The 16,415-nt window shown below is 39.3% G+C and overlaps 1 protein-coding gene across 1 annotated transcript in view; it reads right to left on the reverse strand.

The window, feature by feature from the left end:
• Positions 1-380: 380 nt before the first annotated feature.
• Positions 381-16,415, reverse strand: part of PHRF1 (PHD and ring finger domains 1) — a 36,942-nt gene continuing 20,907 nt past the window's right edge. The window contains 7 exon segments of the mRNA XM_087880701.1: positions 381-1,276; positions 1,278-1,370; positions 1,598-1,726; positions 4,189-4,452; positions 4,944-5,029; positions 5,983-8,673; positions 11,409-11,563. Of these exon segments, the coding sequence (XP_087736827.1) occupies positions 1,229-1,276; positions 1,278-1,370; positions 1,598-1,726; positions 4,189-4,452; positions 4,944-5,029; positions 5,983-8,673; positions 11,409-11,563 (3,466 nt within the window). The 3' untranslated portion in view covers positions 381-1,228.

Below are 16,415 nucleotides of genomic sequence, written 5' to 3' on the forward strand. Positions count from 1 at the left end.
GTAATTTTAGTTGATTATCTGTACTGTATTAACCAGGATGCATTTCCAATTTAAAGCTTAATGAATTTCCGGTTTAAAGCTTAATGGTGATTTTTACTTCTTTAAAAAGTCATATATTTCATAATTTATAAAAAGTAACTAAGGATACATAATAAAACTGTAACCTCTGTGACATTTTAGATTCTATTTTACTTATTTGTATTTTACAACTATAGTTTTTTTCTTTATATGACTTCTACCTTTCCTTCTCTATAACTTTTTATTTAAATTAAATATTTTAAAGAAAGCGAAATTCTTGAAAACTCTGCCCGTTTGACCTTGATTAACACTAGAAATCAGGAATAAGACCAGAATCAACAAATAAACAAGTATGAATAAGAAACAATTCAAAATAATTTTATAAATTGTAAGATTTCTGCTGTATACATGGTCTGGTTGCATTCCTTGTGTTTGCTTTCCAAACTCTGGTCTTCTCCATCTCTCTTGTTCAAAGACAGCTTGTTGAATGCAAGATGGACTCAGAACCAGCCTTCAGTACATTATTCACAGGGAGCATGACACAACTCAGTTCACTGCCACGCTGTCCCAGAGACCCCAAATAAAGTTCCTCATCACGACATTGTTACAGAATGTAAATAATCACCATCTCCATGGCAGGATTTTCAGAAAAAATTTATAAAGGTTAACATACATCTGCATGTCCCATTTGATTGAACAAGTCCAATATTTCTTTCATAGGACAAGGGAAAAAAATATCACGGTTCAAGTATGAAACCAATTTTTGAGAATCACAAAAGAATCTATATTTTTCATAAATAAGAACAACAATGGGAGGAGCACACACTGTCGTATGCCGGATATAAAAGTGTCTGTGTTAAACTCTGGTGAGTGGTGCAGAAATTAAAAAAAAAAAAAAACTGAGGCTGAAGTAAAACCATGACAAATAATTAGGCCATCCCCACCATACACACGCACGCACACACGCATCCTTTCCCCAGTGTTTCCTCAGAGGTTAAGGAGCCCAAGGGTTCCTCATCAGCAATCAACTCCAAGAAAGGCAGGCTCCTATGTGAAAGTGTGCCCAGCTGCAGGAAGGTCTTCTGCATCCAGTTTCCAGGGTGGGGGTGAGAAGGGATTGCAACATGCAATGGTGTATTTCTGCTTCCCTCGAAGGGAAGGAAAACATTGTCATCCGGAGAAGCTTTTCTGCTTCTCCCACGGTTGCTTCTCATTTCTTGGTTGAGTCATGAGGCTCTTCTTCAGCATCAGTCTTTTTTGTGTTTCCTGATATGTTTGTATTTCTCCACGTATGCCTTCACGAGATTAGCCACCTTCATGGGATTGATTTCACCGCTTTTGCTGTGACAGATCTGTAGAGAGACCCAAAGGGTAGGTCAGTTCCAGGAGTTAATGCAAGCAGCACTTTCTGTATTTCTTAAGATTGACTAGCAGGAGATTGCTGTGTCAGCTGCTAAAAACCAGCCACCAAGACAACCACACTCAGACTTATTTACTTACCTTTCTTTTCTGTCTCGTTCACACGCGCTAAAACAGCCACCCTCTAAAGAAGAAAATATAACCATTCCACAATTCCAACCTTTTGCACAGCTTTCCGAAGAATGTCCTTGTATTCCTCCTTTGTGATCTCCCTCTTCTGGTAAAAGGGTTTAATTGCGAGTTTCACTTCTTCCACCGCCCTCTCTTGCATGTGAAGCTTCTTCATGTACTGCAAGCACAGACAGAAGGCTCATTCAGTGACTTCTGGGCAATGAGCATCTCACAACGTTCAGTCAAAACATCTTCTGGTTACATAAATTTTGGCACGTAAATTTTTTTGCTGTCTTTTTTTTTTTTTTTTTTTACAAAATTGTTATTTTACTGACTGAGCATCAACATGCAACACAACGGAAGTCGGAATTTTGAGATCATTCCAGATGTTACTCCTCTCCTTTGTTGAGAGGAGCAGAGGTACTACAGTATAGATACCAATAAGGTTCTGTATATTATGTACAACATGAACATTTTTTTCTCAGGATTAATAGCACAAACGGTTCTTCCTTCAAATTCTTTGGAAAAGATAAGTGGCTGGATTTCATAAGAGAGAAAGCATTTTAAGTGTGATCTGAATAGAAGCTCACAGCCAATTTCTTCATTAATTTAGCTTTGTTGTACAAGTAGTCTTCTCTTACTGACCACTCCTTTAGTGACCTTTCAAAGTGATGATAGCATTGAAAAAGGAGACTTAGGACCAGACCTTGAAGTTGCAGTTGCTGCAGTGTCGCCACGATCACGTGATCCCGATTTGGGCACTGGGCAGCCAGCATGCCTTTGCAATGACCGCAGTACCCCACAGTCCTGTGATCATCATTTGTGACCTTCCCTGCCAGATTCTGACAAGCTCAGTCAATGGGGAAGCTTACAAGAAGTCAAAAGTCAGGATCATGTGATGTCATGCTTAATGACCCATCGTGATACGATGACCAGAGATGACATTGTAAGTCAGTGCGGTCAAGTGATGTTTCACTTAAAAACTGCACCACTTAAGTGTTGAGTTGCCAATCCTAATTGTAGTCATTAAGTGAGGACTATCTATACTAGGTAAGAGTCATGTTGGATCAGACGCCAAACCTATATTTTTTCCCTAGAAAAAGTGACTTCTAAATGGCCCTGGATGTACAGCATATAAGCACAACAATACTGTCTTCTCTAACTTTTCCTATAATTAGTATTAAGGGCCATACTGCCACCATAGCAGTAGCCATTAATGCACTGCATGCATTTGTCTTAAAATATAGAACTTGAGAGCCATCTCTGTTTTTGCAACAGCAAATGCTATATATTTTTACCATATTTGGCCATTCAATGAAAGCAGCCCCATAAGATTCAGCTGCAGCTGCAGTGGTGGAGTTTGCAGAAACATTTGATAGATAAGTACATTTAGACAGTAAGAAGCCTTCCAGAACCACCTTGTAGGGGAGATGGGTGGCATAAAAACGGATGGATGGATGGATGGATGGATGGATGAATGGATGGATGGAAAGGAAGGAAGGAAGGAAGGAAGGAAGGAAGGAAGGAAAGAAAAGAAAGAAAGAGAGAGAGAGAGAAAGAGAGAAAGAAAGAAAGAAAGAAAGAAAGAAAGAAAGAAAGAAAGAAAGAAAGAAAGAAAGAAAGAAAGAAAGAAAGAAAGGCATAAAGTTAAAACATTGGCAGGATTTCCTATTCCAACAAGGGCTTTAGTGTGAACACTAAAGTGAACTAGGACCTAGTTATCTTCAAGACCGCCTGCTGCTACCGATGACCTCCCACCGACCTGTGCGCTCCCACAGAGGGCCTCCTCGGGGTGCCATCAGCCAAACAATGTAGGCTGGTGACCCCCAGGGGTAGGGCCTTCTCTGTGGGGGCACCTACCCTCTGGAATCAGCTGCCCCCAGAGATAAGGAGAATCGAAGACCTCGGTGCCTTCTGCCGTGCCCTTAAAACTTTCTTTTTTCAGCAAGCCGGGCTGGCTTAACGTATTTTTTAACATATTTTTAATTTTTAATTGGTTTGTTACCTTAAATCTGGGGCCAAATTAATATATATCCTTTTAATTGTTTTTTAATGTTTGTATTGTATGTTTTTATCTGGCTGTACACCGCCCTGAGTCTTTCGAGAGAAGGTGCGGTATATAAATTCGAAATAAAAAAAAAAAAAAAAACACTGCACACTTTCCTACCTAAACAAAACATCCCTGCAATACAGAATTTAGAATATTAGATTGGAAAGACCTGAGTCCCCAACTGACTTTGAGAGTGACTCGGGTGACTCTGAGCTCAGGATATTTTTTCTTAGAAAGAGGAAGAACATGATGCAGACGAAATACTGAATGGACAGAAGCTAGAATACGAGATCATCCAATGAAACTGTTCAGAAATATTTTACAAGAAATATTATGAACTGCAACATTAATGTATGCAGCTCCTGGCCACAACCATGGGTTATAGCAACTAACTTAAGATTCCTTAAAGAAGGTGGCACTTTCATAGAGGATGCCTTCAACAATTGTTTCCCCAATGAACATGTGTCAGCCATGTTCCGTCTGGAACCAAATAACAGTTAAAACCATCAACAAAGACATTCAAGACCAGATTTTATATCCTTAAAAATGGATCAACTGACCTTAAAGACATCATCAACCTAGCCACCTACCTCTTCATTTTTTGTTTTATCCACTGGAGACTTAGATGCTTTGACTTTTTCTTCTGCATCTCCTGTGGAAGCCGCCTGAATACTTGGTTCTGAAGCTGTGGTCAAATTGCCCCCAGATTCTGGAATTAACCCCTGCTCTGCCACGCAGGTCAGCACAGGAAGATTCCCTTGTATGATGAACTGAACAGTGGGCTGACTGACTGGTGCGTAAGGAGGGAGAGCTGAAGGAAGTGGTACGGGCAACGCCAGGTTCTGATTGTAAACCTGAAGAAGAGAAACAGTAGTTAGTCACCATTTATGCTTAAACACCAAGTCTGCAGACCCTTTCCCAACACTTCAGGAAGGGCTGTCTTCACCAGAGCTTTGCATGACCTACTGCCAATTCAAAAGGGCCTCACTCCTACTACTGATGGACAATGAATGGTCCTTGACTTCAAAAAAAAGTGTTTTTATGGAATTTAAAATGTTGTTCTGAAATATCATCCAATGAATTAGGGGAAGGAAGAGATCATAAATAGAACAGGTTGTAATCCAAAGGTCACAGAGTAGTCTGGGCAATATGAAACGTACTGCAGGTAGGGGAGGAAGAGCATTCTGCAATGAAATTGGGCAGGACACAAATTCACAGATGGGAGTGGAATGGCCTTCCATCATGTTCAACTTCTGGAGTGGGAACCAACCTGAGAGGAATCTAGATCGGGAAACATAGGCTCAGGAATCATATAATTGGTTGGAGGAGGCTCAGTTAACTGCACCTGATTTAACGACTGGGTCAAATCCTCAGCTTTCCAGACCCCTTCTTTCGGTTTCTGCTGTTTACAGAATGGCGTCCCTAAAAATTCTCCAAAAGAAGAAAAATTTCAACATAGCAATATATCCAGATGATCACAGCAGATAACACATCTTCATCTAATCAACACTAGAACTGTTTAAGAATATATTTGAAGCAAATCTTATTTTAGCACAAAGGCTATTCTCAGTTTTTATAATTACCTCTACATTCAAATTGACTAGCATATTACATGCTAGGTTGAGTGATACTTAGCACACCTGGTGTGATTCCAGAATAAGGGTGAAGATAATTAAATCCTAAAGATATGAAATTTTCCTACTGATTAGTAACATACCGCGTATTCATTAGGTGTAGGGAACATGGGTCAGTTAACACTGTGCCTGACATTACCTTTGGCACTTATATCTGAACTAGAAAGTAATGATTTGCAATTGCCTCCAAATTACAGTCAAACTTTGGTTTACAATACTGGCTATGAGGTCAATTGCCAGTTCATAAAACACAAAAGAATGAGGGAGACCAAATGAGGAAAAAAACACTGACTAAAAATTAAAAATCCATCATATGACAGTACAATACACAAAAGACATGATAAATAGAGCCAAGAGGGATTACTATTCAGGAAATGTTCTCAGAGATCTGTAATTACCCTCCTAAACGTAGCACATATCTGATCTGTACCTGTCTATCACAATAATCCTCAACCTTCTCCTTTACAGACTACATATCTGAAAAGTTTTCAGAACAATCATATGAGACAGGAATCAAAAACACTGCATGCATGGAACTGGGGCACATGTGTCTCCCCCAATCTCCCAATGTGTATCTGCACAGTTCCCACTTACGCACTGTAAATGCGTATCAGAAATCTCATTAGCGGTGAATCTCACAAGATGCTGATGTTTGAATCAAGATGGACATAATTTTTAAAATTGAAAAATTGGATTTTATTCTAAATTGTGATCAATTTCTTTTTTTTAAAAAAAATTCATCTTACTTACTTGCTGTTTTATCTACGACCACCACATCACTTTCTTCTTCTTCTTCTTGAAGATTCCACGTAACTCTCTTCACTGATGCTTTAGATTTCAACACAGGACTCTGAGCTACTGCTTCCAGTTCAGTCTTATTTATACCAACTGTACTTTCAACTAATACAGGCTCCACATCTTTTGACAGTACTGGCATTTTGCTTTCAGGCATAGTTTGAGATGGACTTGCCTCATCACAGCTTGGTGTATACACCTCCTTTTCGGGAAAAGAATCTATTAAGAAAGGACATATATCATCGTCGTCTTGTTTAATTTCAATTTCCTCCTGTCTCTCACTGCTTTGGTTATCAAATATTGATGAATCATAGTCTATTGTCAATTCATTCTCAATGGGGGAATCTATATTATCGGGTAACGCTTCAAAATCTGTGCAATCCAGTTGGGAAGGAAGTACTTCATTATCTAACTTATCATCATCCACTCTAGTAGAGTCATCAAATGCAACTTTAATTATGTTATCCTTTGAAGAAATCTCTTGTTCAGGCATTAGATCACAATAAATATTTGTTGCTTCTTGCTCTGTGTTGTCCAACTCCTGTCCCCAAGAAAGAGAATGCTCAGAATTTCTGATTTGGTCATCCAAAGATCTGAGCTCTTTTTCTTGAAGAGGTTGTGGAGACATCTTTTTTGGTTTGCGTTTCTTTTCTTTGGAGCAGGATTGAGATTGTAGTGGCTTTTCTTTAGATTTAGATCCTTTTGATTCATGGACTTTTAACTCAGGAGGTGATCTTGAATGCCTTTTATGTTTCTCCCGAGATCTAGATCCTTTTGTATCTCTTGAGCTTGAGGTCCTCTCCTTCTCATACCTATCATAGCTCCTCTCTCTTTTGTGTTTCTTTTTTTTAGCTCTCTCAGCACTATTTGATCGGGAACATTCTGGATCTCTTGCTCTAGAGTGCTTTTTCTTTTTCTTGGTTCCATATATTTCAAAAGAAGAATTGCCAGGACTACCAGATTGCGAACGAGATCTCTTATGCTCTTTGGGCCAGACACTTGGTTTTTTATCTTTAGTTTTACTTTTTGCTTTCTTTTTTTTCGATCGCTCGTGGCTACTGGAACAATCACTAGATGACCGACGAGTTTTTGCTTTAACTCCATGGCTTTTGCTATATTTCTTTTCAACTGAGTGGGACGCTGATCTGGAATTTCTGTCCCTTGAATGTGTCCTTGATCTAGATCTTGATTTAGTAGGTTTGCCTTCCTTCATGTCTATCTTTTTAATTTTAACTTCTCTGTGACTCTGAGAACTGGAATTTGATGGGGATCTCGAAAAAGACCGCTTTCTTGCTTGCTCACGTTTAACATTTTGCTGCTGTTTTTCTACTGAGGGGCTAACCCTAACTGTATCCCAATCATCTTCAAAATCTACCCCAGGGCTATCTTTATCATCGTCATTTATCTGCTCTGCATCAATAACCTGCTTAATAGCGGAGGAGCTACAAGGTGTATCTGAGTCTTCCTTATCATCAACTTTATCTTCTTCTGCATCAGAAACCTGTTCCACAAATCTCTCCTTTATTACCATATCATCATGAGAGTCTGCGTTACTTGAAGGTGCCTCCAAGGAATCAACCTCAGATTCAAAGATATTTTCCAGCGGGTAGGGAGTAATGCGGCGCACGGTTTGGAAGGTCTGAACTTTTGAACTTCCTATGGATATTGTTCTGGTAATATTAGTGAGGGGTAGCCTTTCAGGGCTACTGTGTGTCGAGCTTGAGTCAGAGCCTGTGGGATCAAAAGGATCATATATTTCACTTTTGACGGGTTTCGCTTTTTTCAGTGAAAAAAGGGGTGAAGGATTCTCTTTCTGTTGCACTTTATTGTCCACCGGTCGAAACGTATTGCAAAATCCGGGATTAGACAGTCTATTAGAATGAGCCACATTTCCAGGGATGTTGATTTTAAAGCTCTCAAAGGAAGAACTTCCAACTTTCCCTCTTGTTGAAGAAAACGAGGAACTGCCATGAGCAACAGTATTTGCAGAAGTGGCCCCGGTTGAATGGGTTTGTTGCTGAGTAGCGTGTGGTTTGCTGGTTTCCATTCTGTTGCTTTTGATTGGCTGGCTTGTGTTTCCTTTGCCAGTCAACTGTGTTATACAGGAGCTGGGAATGTTATTATTTTGGTCAGTGGCAGGTTGTAGTCCCAGGTGTCCACTGTTTGCTTCCTTCTTAATCTTTGGTATTCTTGGAAGTTCAGAGATATCGGGTCTTTTAGGAGAAGATTTCAAAGGCTGTTTGCCATAAATTGCTTTTGAAATGGAACTGGAGTTGTTGTTTAGTTTAGGAGGTGCAGAAAGAGGGCCCACCGGTAATTTAGAGCCTCCATTAAATTTGAATGAGTCACCTAGTTTGCTCCCGATTCTATTCAGATTGGCTAAATTATGAGTCTGAACAGATCTTGGAGTCATGGAGTAATCAAATCGAATTGGCGTCCTCCCAATTGTAGCATGTGGAGGAGTCACTGTTCTGTTTGTTACACTTAGTGAGAATGGCGATGACGAGCAAGGCTTTGAGATAGGAGTTTTAGAGTTGGAAGGATCAGTGCCAGAGTTTGTAATTAAGGTCTCCAAAATTGGTGTCCTTGATTGGGAATTGTCCTCCAAAGCTTCGTCTGCTTGTGAACTGCCACGCAGTAATGGGACTGAAAACAATTAAGAAAAAAATAAGTTTTCAATTGTGCTCATATTAATACAAAAAACATTACAATGTTAAAATGAAAGAAAATTATTTTGAGCAGCCGTTATCCTTATGAAATGAGCCACCACTGAAATGTTTTTAGAAAATTATTTTATTGCAAGTATTTTTATATTAGATAAAAATATAAAAATTCTGGCCAGCTACAAAACCTCCAAGAACTACAAACAAAAATAAAAAACAGAACCTTAATATATAAAAAAGGATTTACCCTGTTTCCCCCAAAATAAGACATCCCCTGATAATAAGGCCAATCGGGCTTTTGAGCACATGGCAATAAGGCCAAGCGCTTATTTCAGGGTTTGTATATACGTGTGTATATGTATGTATACACACACACACACACACACACACACACACGATCCAGCATAACTGGAGCACCTTGAGCAATTTTAACCAAACTTGGTATACAGATGACTTACCCTCTGGAAACAAATATTGTGGGGTAAGACACCCTTAACACCCTTCAGGGTGTGTGTGTGTGTGTGTGTGTGTGTGTGTGTGTGTGTGTGTGTGTGTGTTTCCAGCATAACTCTGGAATGCCTGGGCTGCTGAAATGAAAAGGAATGAATTATATCTATAGTGTCAAATCACAGTACTTTTGACAGTGATAATGTGCATTTTGTATTCAAGTTCTGATAAGATACAGTCTGTTGTGCCTTAAAATGGCTTCTAATGTACATCACAATGGAGTTGCCATAGTAAGGGCTTCACAGTACTCCACAAGGGGGCTCCCTCTGATAAGGGGGATTGGTTCTTAAACAAACAAACAATAAACCCCCTAGGCCCTCAGCTTCAAGCAAAGAGGACAAGTTGGGGGGTGGGGGGGAGGAGGTGCCTGCTAATTCAGATAATCACCTCGAAGCCTGTAGAATTTTTCCCAGACTGTTGGCCAGGGCAATTAGGTCTCTAATTCTCACCACAGTGAGCAATGGCTTTTCCTGTCTAATACAGGATTGGGATAAATAAATACCTTGGAAACGCCAGGTTATCAGCTAGTATAATTAATAAAAAAGGAAAAAATATGGACTATATAGAGAAGTCACTTTTACATTAAGTGTTAAACAATGTATGAAAATTTCAAATTAAAAATAATCTCTCTTCTTGTAAAATATGCAATTGTGACAAAGAGGAACATATTGCATTATTTTTGATTAATGGGAAATGATTTCTCAAATATTTATCTTGGCAATTGCTCATGATATAATCAAAGTTAATTGCCATATATTGAAATGCTACATTCAATCTTAGTAGCTTTTAATACAGAATAAGTGATCTGCTCATGCTCAAATCAGTGCTCTTTTTCTAAAATTAAGATTAATTTTAGAAAATCCCTCTTATATGATAAGCTATTTAAAAACAATTTCACTGTAATTCAAAACATCTATTTGTATTGCTTCCAGATTTAAAAGTAAGTTGTCTCCTTTTACATATATCATATACTGAGTTCCTCTTTTGAAATAAATAAGCATAAATATTCTCTAATTGCTTCCAACACAAGATTTTAATGTTAGCAGAATGTGAATGTAACAATTATCTTATATTACAAAAATATTATATTACATTACAAAAATTAGAATATTCTTCTAAGCAAAAAAAACCCAAGCCCAAAACACATGTATAGATTTAGACTCAGTGCTTTGTATTGACAATACTCAGTCCTAGTGGGACCAAATGGCTCTGGGTATTTGAACATCCCCTCCCCACCCCACCCCCACGGCTCTGGGCACATTTCAGTTTTGGTTTTGAACAGGATGGCGCTACTTCAGACAAAACCACTGTGCAATCTGTGGTTCTTTCTAGACTCAAAGTTCTTGCTTCAGGAGCTCCTGGTCGTATGTCTGTTACATCCTTTCCTGGACCAGGAGACTCTGTTCGGTCACTCATGCCCTAGTAACCTCTTGATACGACAACTGTAAAACACTGTACATGGACTGCCCTTAAAGAGTAATCAAAAGCTGGTACAGAATGTGACATGTGACACCTTTGATCCAAGAGCTGCCTTGGCTACCAATATGCTTCCGGGTGCAATTCAAGATGCTGGCGTCGCCTCTGAAACCCTTCATGGCTTGAGGGAAAGCCACCTGAAGAACCATCTCTCCCTGGATATTTCTACCCATTCCCATCAGGTTCAGCAGGAGGGGCATGCTTTGGGTCCTGTCAGCTCCAAAGTGTTGTTTGGTAGCGCTCAGGAAGAAAAGCTTTTTGTTCCATGGCATAGATGCCTTCTGGAATGTCATCCGTCTGGAGAGCAGAATGGCATTCTGAATGTTTTGGCATTCCACAAAGCCTTGAAGATTTGCTTCTCTGCTTAAGCCTGTGTGTGTGTGTGTGTGTGTGTGTGTGTGTGTGTGTGTGTGTGTGATATAGCCCGTTTTCTGGTTGTTTGGATTGTGTGATTTTGTTTTTCCCTTAGTTGCTATCTACAGTTTGTTAACCACTTAGAGCAGGGGTGTCAAACTCGCAACGACACATTGTCATCTGTATCACAACTTTCCCCTTCGCTAAAATGGGGGTGGGCATGGCCAGCATGTGATGCATCTGGCCCGCGGGCTGTGAGTTTGACACCCCTGACCTAGAGCCACATTTTTGAAATGGATGGCTATATGAATCAAAATAAAATAAAATAAAATAAAATAATAAAACTAAAAAAACAAGGCTGTTAGAAGCTTTAGATCTCACCAGTTTTCTTTGCTGTTAAGGATCCATCTCTATTAATAACAACATCAGAACCACTCATCATAAGGAGACTCTGTCCAGTCAGGATGCTCCCCAACAAGTCGGGCACAGGGGCTGATTCAGCTTCTGGCTCCGGTATCAAGGCAGGAACACCCCTCCTATAAATCAGAATGTTTTTGTATTGCACAAAAGTACACCAATTGCATCAACTTAGTACATTAGCTTTCCTTAGAAGTTCAGAAGTATAGTTCATGAACTCAGCACAACTACCTGTTCTAAAAAAAAAGGGAGCACAAAAAATGAAATAAAACAATTACGATAAGGGAACAAAAGATACAGTTTTTTTCTGTCTAGACTGCTGAAAAGAAAGTGTTTGAAAAAAATGCAATGTTGTATCCCATAGGTCCATGCAAGTTTAGCTATGGACTGGAAGGCGGCCAAGAAAATGAAAATCCTGAAAGGGCTGGAGATGGGCAACATGTGTTTCTGGGAACTAGGGAGATCTCAAACTCTGAATGGGGTGGCACTGATCTGGAAGGGACAAGTGCAGAGCAGGCCGGTGTTCTCTCTCATCAGCACTCAATTGGCCTCAGTTACCTGGAATGCATTTGAGCAATTGGCCCATGAAGTGCAATCTTTTCTGGGCAATAATAGCCTAGTTAAAGTAGTCTATCTTCTACTACAAGGATGTCAAACTCAAGGTTTGCGGGCCGGATCCAGCTTTTGGGGTGCTTAAATCAGGCCCACGGGGCTGGCCCAGAAATAGCAAAGGACCGGCCTTCAGTGCCTCTGGCAACAAAGCGGGGTGCAGGAGGGCTGCGTGCGCTCCCCCCCCGGGCATCCCATTTTGGCCAGCAGGGTGCTTCAGGAGGCCATCCAGGCCAAAAATGGGGCACGAGGGATCCGCGTGGGACCCCCACACCCTGTTTTGGCCAGCAGGGTGCTGCAGGAGGCATGTGTCCCTTCTCCCACCCACCCCCCGCCCCCGGCTGGCCCGCGGAGAACTACAATGCTGATCCAGCCCTTGAAGAAATCCAGTTTGAAACCTGTTCTACTAGGTTCATGGTTAGGCTACTGCAATGCATGTTACGCAGGGCTTCCTTGAAGACAAACTGAAAATGCAGCTGGTGGAAAATGCAGAATAGTCTTGTTTGAAACATTTTCCAGAAAACATATGACACGGGTTTTAAAGGAGCACACAGTAACAACTAATCTTCAAATTTTAAATTAAGAGTCTGAGATTAGCGTGTTATATGAAGATGCAGAAGTGGGCCTTCCTTGCTCCAGATTTTGTACAGGTACTCCTCGATTTACAACAGTTCATTTAGTGACCATTCAAAGTTACAAAAGCACTGAAAAAAGTGACTTATGACTGTTTTTTTCAATCCTGAAGTTAAGCTATATATATTGTTTATTTTTCAATGTCAGGTGAAGTTTTGTTTTTTATCCATGCATTTGTGTTTTAACTAGTGAATTATATGCCCAAATAAATACAATGGTTAGAAACAACCAAATGTAAAAAGGAAAAGCCACAATTCTTTAATTTCATTTAATTAAATGTGTTGTGTTGCAAGTTTAAGAATTCAATGTAAGTATCAGATATAACAATTCAGTTTCTGTTTTAAAAAATTGCAAAATGGGCTTTTAAATTATAACAATGCATAATACAATCTAAAACACATCCCATTCCTCATAAAGAAAAACAAGTAGAAAAGAAATTGCAAAACAGCAATATGTAGAAAGGAAGAAAAAACAAAGGAGAAATAAATCTTAGAATGATTGAAGTTTTTTCTTTCTTTCAAAATGAGCATTTGCTTGGAATTGGCAAATGCAATCTATATCTTCAATTTTATAACCTCCATTTTGATTAACAAGTGATCCTAAAATCTATAATGGAGCACCTTAAATCCTCCTCTATCTATACAAATGTGTCTGAACCTTAAAATATACACAAGAGGCCCTGCTGTGTGTTCTCGACTAGAAATACGATGAATTCAGAGCATACCAAAAAAAATTTTTTTTTGCAGTACCACCTACACTATAGTAAGCCCTGCCCAAATAATTTGCCCTGCCTATGGAAACTTGTCTTTTTTTCAGCAAATAATTAAAACCTGCTTTTTAAATAGGATTATTTGACTATTATTTTGACCAAGCAGTTTTAAGAAAATTTATGTTAACTTCATGGGATCATCTCAAAACATGTCAACCGGCAGAATGGGAGGAGGTGATATTAGTCCATCCTTCTTCCCTCTCTGTGTTCCTCACCAGCGACACTCCCACTGATCTGTGATCCATACCACACAACAAGATGAATGGAGAAACTCCTGAGAGCATAACTCCTATTCAGCATACAGCAAAACTGCACCAGATTGAACATTTCCTGGTAACTGAAGGCATCTTTCCAGCCAAGAGAAGCTTTTGCTCCATGCAACCCATTGGTTTAAATTATCTGGCCATTTTGTCACTACAAATATTTCTTGGAAATGCCGAAATAATGAAAGACAGCTATGTAAATACATCACAAGTTGACGCTAGATAGGCAATCACTTTGAACAAGTGACATCTAAAACTATCCAGGTAGGCCTTGCTTACTGACCACGTTTAGCAACCATTCAAAGCTGTAACAGCACTGAAAATGTAACTTTATGACCAATCTTTGCATCTATGGCCATCACGGCATCCCAGAGATCATATGATTGACATCTGAGTGCTTTGTAGGTGTGTATTTATGACCACAGTTGTGTCCATAGTCATGGGATCACTATTTGTGTGGTTAGCAACTGGGTGGCAACAAGCAAAGTCAATGGAGAAATCAAGATTGCAAGTCACTGTCATGTGATGTCTTGCTTAACAACTGCAGGTGATTTGTTTAACAACCTCAGTGGAAGTGATGGCTTAACAAACACAGGTGATTTGTTTAACAAACCCAGTGGAAGTGAGGTCAAGAGTCCATCATGGTCACGGGATGTTTTGCTTAGCAACCGTGGTCCTTAGCAAGAGTTACTAGTTCCAGTTGTGGTCACTAATTGAGGACTATCTGTATTTCTATTTTTTAAAAAAAATACCCGGCATCCAAGAACTTAATTCTGAAACCCTTATGTTCAACTAAAGTTCAATACATATTTTGGAACAAAATTAAAAACAACAAAACCAATAAATTGCTCCCAAATTGGAATGTCATTATGGCATTCCTACTGGTGCCATTTTGGTTTCACCTTACCTGTAGAAACTCACCTTCAATTTGCCTTCCTTGGAGGTTAACATTTGGCTGCATTCCTGCTCTTTAGTAGATTCTCCCCTAAATCTCAATGAGCTTTGGCCCTCTGGCTCTAGAGGGGACATCTCAGTGTATTCGGCTTACAGTATGGCTCCTAATAAAAAGGAAGCAGACAGCTCCCTAAACTTTAAAGCATATTTATTAATAGTAATAGTATTTTACAGGCATAGATCCACATGACAGAAGCTTCATTTTTTTAATATAATTCTTGGGGAGAGGAGCAGGAATCCAGCCAAATGACCCTCTTCAAATCCTAAACATGGAAACTATTTCTTGTATGCCAATTTACTAGTCAAAACTCTAGGATGCTTTCTCTCTTTCTCACCCTCTACTACTTATTTCACAGCATACATATGATAGTAATTTGTGGGGGAAGAGGAGACTGAAAAGAAAGCCAGGCAAAATAAATAATACCAAGTAATTTTTTAAAAAAAATAATCTGGCATATTCAATATCACTGAGGAATTGTGAATTAGCCACTTTTACTGAAATGTTGAAGGAAAAAAGAGCCAAATGCAAAAGAGAAGAGCAAAAGCTCTTCCTTAAATATATCTTCTAGTATTCCTGATATGGAAAACTGACTTCACTGACTCCCATATTGACTGTGGACAGGAAAGAATAATAAGCGTGATTGCTTTTCATTAGATGTAGTTTGCTTCTATCTGAATTCCCATTCATAATATCGTAATATCCAAACTCTCTCTTCAAAGCTGGTTGGCAGAAAGCAGCCTTTGACAACATGGCATCTTCAACTGCAACCGTGCTGGCTTGGATTTTGGATACAAATGTTATTAGGTTGAAAAAAGCTTCCCAGAATGGCTTGGAGCCACAAATTCTGGACTTGCTGGTTGACTTACAACCTCCCCTTTTATTCTTCCTAACCAAGAGTGAAAGATTTCATGTAGGGTAGCGAAGATCCAGAAACAGTTCTTCGCTCTGAGCCTTCAAGATCTATGATGCCACTTCTCTTACTGCTGTATTCTCAAGTTCTTGCTTAAAATCCACTTTTCCACAAAGCATTTGTCACAGTTTTCACTGTAGCTAAGTTTATGCAATAAACTGCTTTAAGATGATATTGATACAGTTCACATAAAAAAAAAAATCAGTCACTTCAGGTACTTCCTCTGATTAGCTCGTGACTTTTATCTCCCTATATGTCAGTTGTCAGCTCTTTTAAAGCAGGGGCCTGTTTTCTCTTCCTGTAAGTAGAACCAAAGACGTAGCTGGTACCATATCTAATTAAACAACAGTTTTAGGCCAATGATATAGAACTGTCTCACTCATTCCTCCAAAACTTGAAGTAAGCCCCCTTTTGCCCTTTCCTCTCATACCCACAAGTAATCGTCCTGTCTGGCCAAATCCCCAATCCCTGACTGGGATTGCCTCCAACTGCAAAAGAACACCCCCAGAGCCAACATTCCTTCTCATATGCCTGTTAAAGGAACATGGTCACTATTTAAAAGGAAGTAAACGAGTTGCATCCTACAAACTCATCAGTAGAAGCAGTTACTCTAAAGATCTATAGGTAACTCAGGGGTTTGTGATTGGCTGTTCTACCATTTTATTTTATAGAATGCTGAATATATGGAACACTGCATCCTTTTAAGTTTTGCATTTTTTATAAAATGCTTGGTATCTAACCCTGATCTAAATAAGCAAACATTCAAAATGTTAATAAATATAGGTAGTCTTAGACTTACAACCATTCATTTGAGTCCATTCAAAGTTGAAAC

Source organism: Pantherophis guttatus, chromosome 1 (assembly GCF_059756535.1).
Source record: "Pantherophis guttatus breed Tessera chromosome 1, ASM5975653v1, whole genome shotgun sequence".
Lineage (NCBI taxonomy): Eukaryota > Metazoa > Chordata > Lepidosauria > Squamata > Colubridae > Pantherophis > Pantherophis guttatus.